Here is an 8439-nt window from a genome sequence, read left to right as displayed (position 1 = left end):
CCTCCGACTACACCCAGCTACCAGCCCATCGCGACACAATTTGCATGTACCAGCATAACACGATCGTGGTCTTTTGGAGTGCAATGGCAAGTGTACAATAAATTGCAATAAATTTATGGCCTTTTATAGAGAATTGTGAGACCTTAACTAGAAAGGGTATGGGTGAGTGCATGGAAATAGAAAGCATATAGGGAGTCATCATTTCATTGCCTTAAATAGAGAGGACAAGGAGGTGTGAATACACAAGCATATGGAAGGTCATCATTTCATTGACTTTTTCAAGCCATACTAAATGGAACCTTAGAAAACACTCTTATTCTTGAAAATCTCACATAATACATTTAATGGAAATGTAAAAAACACTCGTGCTTTATAAAACCTACGGATTTTTTTTTAATGTGAAATATGCCGTTCCAAAAATGCGTATTTTAATGTCTGCAATTTGCAAATTATTATTTCTTAAGATTACAATCAAGTGAAATTTAGTTAGTCTCATCGTGCAGCGCAGGGTAATCATTCCCTCTCCCTTCCTCTCTTTCAGCAGTGTAGGTCTCCTCTTCTCGATTAGGGTTGATGATAGTATATGTAGAGGGGGAAAAGTTCATAATCATTCTCCTCTCTCTCCCCCTCGCTCTTTCTCTCTCTCTCTCCAAAATGCCTCCCTGGGTTAGACTCTTTCTCTTAGCGTGCACACATGTCTTCCACCCCGATGGGCTTCGTTTGGCAAAAGAGTGACCGATCGAACCTCGCCAGATGGAGTGGTATCTCACACATGACCTCCAAAAAGTCCTAGTGGTGATGGCAAAGAATTTGACGAACGTCGCTGGCCGGACGTCAACGGATGGATCTCGCATATGAAAGAAATGCCTTGGCAAAAAACACCCCTTGGATGCCTTATATATGTGGCAGCTTGAGATTGGAGAATGCCAATTGGTCGTTTGTCAGATGAAAGAGCAATAGGTAAAGTTAAAACGGTCGGTGCAAAGGCTGGCAGTCAGCTGAAGGCGATTAAAATAAATTAAAACTGTTTTTTAATGTATTTGAACCGATTGGGTCGGCCGCTTTTGCTTCATGTGCGAAGGCTATCTGCGTTCATTATTCGGGTAGGGCATCCAATTGTCTGAATAGACACCCAAGTGGGTGGATAAGAAAAGTATCATGTTTTCCTTCGGGCATTGTGCCCAAGTCAACATCAACTAATGACCAAGATATTGTTTTAGTATCCACACCCTGGCAGCTCGGCATGCAGATTTCATACCCAGCTTGCTAAGGCATGGGTAACATAACTCTTAGCATTACATAGAAACTTGCCAATCCATTGACATTGAACAGTAAAAACACTAAATGCATTAGTAAAATTAGAATACACCAACCAGCCAGCCACAGCTTGAATGAGAATAGCTAGTTGTAGAGCACAAATTCATTATTGAAAGCTTAGGTTATTCCCCAAACTCAACAAAATAGAGGGTATACTTACTATTGTTGAGCTTGCAGGGCAAAAAGGCTGCCAGAATGTGAAGCTCGTAAACACCAACAAATCATCAAAAACCTGGGTACATGAAACTTAAATGTATTTTCATAGGAGATAGATGTTGCTGCCAGTTTTTTCACGGCATGCCTGATGGGTCCACATATTGAACTCTTACAATCTCACTCATCCTAGATCACTGCCTCCATCAATTCTGACACTGCCCCTAGCTTCTGCCTCCTCCTTTTGCACAAGGCACAAGCCTAAGAAGAAACCTTCCTTTCCTCCTCCTTCGCCGCTTCCCCTGTGGACACAAATCACAAGTGATAGATGAACACAATCATCATGTTCACATCACAAGTGATAGATGAACACACTCATCAGAAGCTTGGAAGAATTGAATGTGGTGGTACAAGATAATTTAGGAGTAACAGTGCCCAATATGAAAGCCTCAATGAAACCAACAGAGAACAGAGCCGCATGAGTTTGAAACCAATAGGCACAGGAGATGGGTGTGCACCTCTCAAAACAAAAAAAAGGCAAAGGATTTGGGAAGATTAAAACCCACAAGTGAGCAGTATTATTAGCACTGAGAGAGTTTCTCTCTACCTTGTTATCATTAGTTCGAGCCCCCTTCCAGCACAGAGCACCAGGTGCATCTCTGTCTAGAGGACCTTCCGAGTCTCTGCACAAATCAAGGAAACATGTAGGTATTAGAATAGAGTAGTCACTGCATAAGTAACATCGTCAAAGCTGTGCAGAAGAAAAATACAAGCTTCCCACTAAGCGTAGGAAACAGCAACTTCAAATGTGATACTCACGAGCTGTAATTATCATCATTGCCGCTGCCATTCCCTTCCAAAGGCACAGAAGGATTACGTTCATCAACTGCGCCCTCCTCTTTTCCCTTAACGTACTCATTTACATAGCCATTACCATCATAGCCATCTGATGGCCCTTTTCTACCTTGGACGTGCTTACTTGAGCTTCTCAGCCTCTCAGCTGCATGGGTATCCATTGCTTGGTGGTGAGACTTGATGGCCCGGCCTGCCAAATCTCTGGACTTCCTTCTGTCCTGGACATCAAGGTCTCTAACAGACACATCTGTACTCCTCTTGCTATATAATCTGCCCTCAATCTCAAAACTCTGTCTAGACCTCCTGTGTTCTAAGTTGTGATGTAGAGGGCTGGAGACGACAGCTGCCATGTTCCTGAATGAGCTAGATGACTTCCTGAATGAGCCACTTCTCCTCCTCTCCTGTGAGAACCCAATATTATCTTGATCTACACGATTGTTATGGTGTTCTGGACTTCTTTGTACAAATGGAATGTCCTCCCTGCATACCAAGTTGCTTTCGCCTGAATGAGAGGACAAGGTGATCTCTACTTCTACTGGGCACCCAAGTGCCAACTGAAATGCATTGGCAATGTTTGTTCTTGCCCTCTCTGCCATAGCCTTGTGTTCAGGATGTCGAAACTCCAAGCGAGCGATCGCAAAGGCTGCATTCAAATACATCAATAATTTAAGGCCAACTAAGTGATGTAAAGCCTCAGTTTCCTTCGAGGCAAAAGGATACAAGGCAATGTCAGACCAGTAAAACAAGCACACCCATCGTTACATGAACAAGACAACTCAAGCCCCCACCTATCAAACTGGTAGGGATGAGTGTGTAATGAGCCTAAGAGCCACCAGGCATCATAAAGAGGCCAATGCATTTCAGAACATACCTTCGGTTACTGCAAGAGATACCAGTTTGCCCCCCCCATGCAGAAGCTGCTTGAGCACATTCGAGCGGCTACCTTGTAGGACTTTCCTCCAAATGCTCTCCATGGTGGATGGACTCATTGTGCTAGATTCCCTCTGTGCAATTTTTCCCAAGCCAGGTGATGCACATGCACTGGATTTTCTCTCTTGAATAGACGTGCCAGACTGAGGAGACTGGTCACAAGGGTAGATTCTGTTGTCAGGGAAAGACCCCGAGAAATGATGACCATGGCTGTCTGTCTGTTTTCGCACTACACTGTCCAGCTTGCCTGCACCTTGACGAGAAGATGGGGCATAATCCAGCTGTAGTGGAGAATGTGGATCCCACTTCTCATCACCTCCCCATGATTGTCTTGTGCCAGCAGAATCCAGATCCAGTGTCTCCTTTTCACTTGCATCAAGGAAGGTGATGGGACTCTGTGTGACACTCGTACCCCTGGATGATGAGGGCAGAAGGCAAGGTTCATTAGTAGCAAACTGAAGAAACGCAGCTGTCAACCAAGTGGTTCGATCGCTGCAAGACCGCAGCTGCTTCTCAGCATCTGACAGTATCTTCAGGGCTTGTTTAAGCCTCTCTTGCTCCTCTTTCCTCACTGTTAACATACAGACAACAAAGTAAGTACATATGAGTTTAAGCTCATTGCCAAAACACATAAAAAGGCAACACTACCTCTCATTGTTGTATTCCCTGCCACCCTAATCTTTCCAGCAAGGATGTCGGTTATCAGAGTGGCGAGTTGAGATGTGAGAGCTAAAGGTTCCACTCCTGACTCCATGAGCTCTCTGATGGTGTTTACTGTACTCACTGTATCGGCTGATAAGGCCAACTCAAGCAACTTTGCAAGTTTATCATCAGGGATCAGACCAACCTAAGAAAACATTGAAACAAATTGGGGTTGAAAGCCAGGTAGAAGATGGAAAAGCAATGGGCGGTCTGATACATGTATAAACAGCAACCGCCCACTACGGTGCATGTACTTAAAGTTACTGGACAGCCTAGTACAAACTGTTAAGGAACATCCTGCTGCATGTACACACAGTAGATAATGAATGCACGGACAGATGGACACCCTGGCATGCATACCAACGATGTGATGCATGTCAGACAGTATACAGTAAGTAGTGTACGGACAATTACTGAGCAACCTGGACAAAGCATTGCCTTGGGCACGACATTGAACATTACAATGCTTCACACATTAAGAAGGCCATGAGGCCAAACAAGTAAATCTCACCATCTCCTGCACTGTTGCTAAGGTGACCCTGTTTCCAAGCAGGCTCAACTGGTCCAGCGTGTTCTCCGCATCTCGAAACGAGCCATCTGATCTGCTAGCAATGAATTGCAGTGCCTCAAGCTCAATCTCTACTTTCTCCTGTACCGCAAGCTTCCGAAGCCTCAGCACAATGTCAGCATCTTTGATCCTTGGGAACATGAACTTCTGGCACCGTGACATCGCGGTGCGTGGCAGCTGCTCAAGATTTGTTGTGATAAGGATGAAGACAACATAACTGGGTGGCTCCTCAAGGCTTTTCAGGAGGGCATTCCATGCTTCAGCAGTCAATGTGTGGCATTCATCTACAATGAACACCTTGTACCGCGAACCCGACGGTGGCAATGAGACATGCTTGAGGAGAAGTCTCATGCTCTCCACATCACTGTTTCCTGCTGCATCAACCTCTTTGACGTCGTAATTCTGGCCTGTGTTGAAGGCCGTGCATTCCTTGCACAATCCACAAGGCCTCAACTCCTCTATAGACAAACAATTCATGGCAGCTGTAAAGATTTTCGCTGCTGTTGTTTTCCCTGTCCCTCTAGGTCCATGGAAGAGATAGACAGGGGCTATCTTGCCTCGCAGGATGGCATTAGACAAAGACTCTGCAACCATGTTTTGCCCTATAAGATCCTTGAAGGACTTCGGGCGGTACTTCTGACTTAAACTTCTGTGCTTGCTGCCACCAGCTTCCCTTTGCTTTCTGATGACCATCTCATGGCTTTCCCCTAGCTTGTTAGAGCTGACACCATCTCTTCCACCATCCTTGAACCTGCTAAATCTTTTGAGCTGGAACTCCTCCAACTGATGCATGCGAGGGGTTTCATGGTCTAGCTCAACGGAAGAAGCTGCGAAATCATCACTATACTCATGGAAGGGCTCTGGCTCTGTCATCAGAGGAACAGTTTCAGTGTCTGAATCAAAAGAAGAGATTGACCTCTCAGAGCTATACTTATAACCCATCCTGCTTCTCCTTCCAACTCTTTTCTTTGTGACAGGAAAGCAGCTCCCAGCAGAGTCCATTTGGTTGTCGTGTTTTGCGCGCTGGTTGTTGCCAGGCCAATGCCATGGCATACCACATCCAGACCTTTCAGAATGGAAGGCCTCAGTGTCATCACTATCATCGTCATCATCTACTTCATTTGCAGACCCATATGTTCTAACTACCAATTTGGGCTGCTCTTTTGCACTGATATCGCTGAAATTGGCTGGACAGTCACCCACAAAAACCAGCTTCTGGTTTTGTAATCTCGAGTTTGGTTTCTGCATGTACTTGAGATGAGAGGTGGGAGAGAAGCCTAAACTCTCTTTAACCAGAGATGAGGGGCCCCTTTCACTGAGGTAAGACTCCAGGTTGGCAAGAGGGAAGGCCTTATCAGAGGAATTTCTTCGAAGATTTCTCTCTCTTCTTACAAGAACAAGCTCGCGCCGAGAGAGTCTTCGCCTCCCTTGCAAATCAATGACATGGAAACCCCTCCTCCTACCTCTTAACCCTGCATTATCCCTCCTTATCCTGGCCACACCACAGTCTTTTGTCACCTCTTTTTCTGAAATCCCCTCTAGCTCACTAACCCATCCACCTTGTTTGCGTCTCTGCAAGGGCTTCTTGCTCATATTGACAGAATTTGCATCACCCATTGATCTGTTGGGGTCAGTTTTGGCCATAAAGTTTCCTTCTGATTGATTTTGGGGATGCCCGCCTGCAACCCATTTCCTTGATTGCCAATCCCAAGCCACGCTAGCCCGCTCATTCTGACCATTCTCATTCCCTTTGCTGGAAGACCTCTTCACGGCAGGCTCATTGGGGATCCTCTTTACACCAGGCTCACTTGCCGCTCCATCAGACAGACTGCTGTTGAGCTTCCTCCTAATTGAAGCAGCTGCAGTGATGGCAGGCGGGTTCCCAGTGGGTTTTGCTCTTCTTGGCTGAGCTAAAGCCATGAGGTGAGGTGAGGTGAGGCAAGCTGGAGATATTCTTATATTACATAGAGAGCATTAGGTGCAAGGACAATATAACAAAATCCCGCGATCAGAATGCACCCAGAAACATTGCAATGCACAGGGATTTTCCTTGCTGTGACAATCTACTATCTGAGCAAACTAGAACACAGCACTACTTCATGAGTATTCGTGCTACTTAGGCAAGAAACGAAAATTGACAGGAGATAAGGCAAAGAAAGGAGCGACACTGGCCCCATGGACAGCACAATAGCAGTTAATAAATCACCTAATGAACTGTTAAAGTTAAACAGCTTCACAAGCTGTGAGTGAGAGAGAGAGAGAGAGAGAGAGAGAGAGCATTCTTTCAGGCTTCTGAAATGAGAGTACTAGGATGGTTGTGGATCCCCATATCAATCATTCAAATTTACCTCGTGTTCCCATGCACACGTCTAGTTGCAGTAGATAATGAGGCCAATGCGCGTGTGTTATCAAAGGACAATCCCATAAAGTTCCAAAACTATCCAATAATCCATGGATAGGCTTCTCAACCCAAGCCTCCAACGTGGACCATTAGAACTTCACATTATCACCTTGAAACAAGAGTAATGTTTTACAGGAGCTCTTAAGATATACACGATTGAAGCATTTACTTTTATGGAAAACCTTGAATATATACAAGAAGGTTGTACAACCATTTCTACGTAAAAGAAGGGACATAGCCACGTATCTTCCTTCCGAGCATATGGAGGTAGCCCAACTTTACTTGGAGCCTTAGGATAACAATGAGATTAATGGTGCCCCCCTATGTTGATATCTTGGGTCAAATGGCAATGCCAAATTTTAGTTTTTTTTTCGTGGGTAGAGATCTTGCCATCTAGGCAACCATATGGAGGTGGCCCAGCTCTACTTGGAGGCTAGGTAGGGCAAGTGTCAACCAATAAGATTAATGGTGCCCCACTATGTTGAAATCTCGGCTCGAATGGCTTAGTTTTTTTTTGTGGGTCTATCTTGCCATCTAGTCACCCATAGGCTCCTCTCCACACTTGACTTGCAAGGAATGAGGACTCAGGAGGGTTCATGCCCACACTGAGAGGAAAGGTGTCCCTTAGCTTAGTGTAGGAAACTGGGAATCAAACTCTCAAGTCTGCAATGCCAAATTTTAGTTTTTTTTGTGGATCTATCTTGCCATCATCTAGTCACCCATAGGCTCCTCTCCACACTTGACTTGCAAGGAATGAGGACTCAGGAGCATTCATGCCCACACGGAGAGGAAAGGTGTCCCTTAGCTTAGTAAAGGAAACTGGGAATCAAACTTGACTGTTTACTAGTCGGCCTACACAACCGCACACACCAAATCATAGTTAAGAATGTATTTAAAATATAGGTGCTAATATTAGTCCAATTGATTATCTAAAGGATTTTTTAGAATGTTTAGGCTAATTTTTTACTTCATTTTGGGGAAAACATATGCTAAAAAAATACAAATTTCACAAATATAGGTCTAGCTTTAACATGATCAAGTATTAAAAGAAAGAGTCATATAGAAAGGTCTTACAATGTTTATAGACTAAATGCCTATTTGATTGTATCACCATGCATACCACTCCATAACTGAGAAGGCTAATATTTACATCTCATGCTAAGAATCACTACTATGTGTGGAACATGATAGCTCACTAGAGCTATATAAGGGTGTACTTGGAAAATCAATGGTATGAGAAATTGATTAACAACGAGATTATGGTTGTGACTTGAGATTATCTTATATCTACATGATTAACATTAATCATGGATTTGATACTTGTCTTTGCTCCTCCTTAGCTCTTGATTTTTGTTAGAACCTTAGGATCTCTCTAGATAATTGCTATGCATAAACATGCATAAATCAGGCATCAACTCATCCACCCGACCACCCCCGAGCCCAAGGGATGCACACATTAATTATAATGAAGTACATCATACCTTTACCTTGCTGTCCCATACCATCAAGAGGT

At 44.3% G+C, this 8439-nt stretch overlaps 1 protein-coding gene across 1 annotated transcript; it reads right to left on the bottom strand.

Moving 5' to 3' along the window:
• Positions 1-1324: 1324 nt before the first annotated feature.
• Positions 1325-7043, bottom strand: LOC147604921 (protein STICHEL-like 1). Its single transcript, XM_086794227.1, has 6 exons — positions 4469-7043; positions 3904-4102; positions 3197-3826; positions 2290-2968; positions 2078-2153; positions 1325-1772 (listed from the first exon to the last, which is right to left on the bottom strand). The coding sequence occupies exons 1-6, from the start codon at positions 6443-6445 to the stop codon at positions 1695-1697; spliced, it is 3639 nt and encodes a 1212-aa protein (XP_086650353.1). The 5' UTR covers positions 6446-7043; the 3' UTR covers positions 1325-1694.
• Positions 7044-8439: the final 1396 nt, after the last annotated feature.

Source organism: Cibotium barometz, chromosome 60, assembly GCF_041138505.1.
Source record: "Cibotium barometz isolate CiBa-2024 chromosome 60, ASM4113850v1, whole genome shotgun sequence".
NCBI classification, from domain to species: domain Eukaryota; kingdom Viridiplantae; phylum Streptophyta; class Polypodiopsida; order Cyatheales; family Cibotiaceae; genus Cibotium; species Cibotium barometz.
This window is presented reverse-complemented; position numbering and strand designations above follow the sequence as displayed.

Coding starts and splice junctions, on each gene's coding strand:
- LOC147604921 (XM_086794227.1), bottom strand. CDS start 6,445: ATGGCTTTAGCTCAGCCAAGAAGAGCAAAACCCACTGGGAACCCGCCT. Junction 4,103..4,468: donor TAGCAACAGTGCAGGAGATG/GTGAGATTTACT, acceptor ATGTTTTCTTAG/GTTGGTCTGATCCCTGATGA. Junction 2,969..3,196: donor ATCTCTTGCAGTAACCGAAG/GTATGTTCTGAA, acceptor ATTTGAATGCAG/CCTTTGCGATCGCTCGCTTG.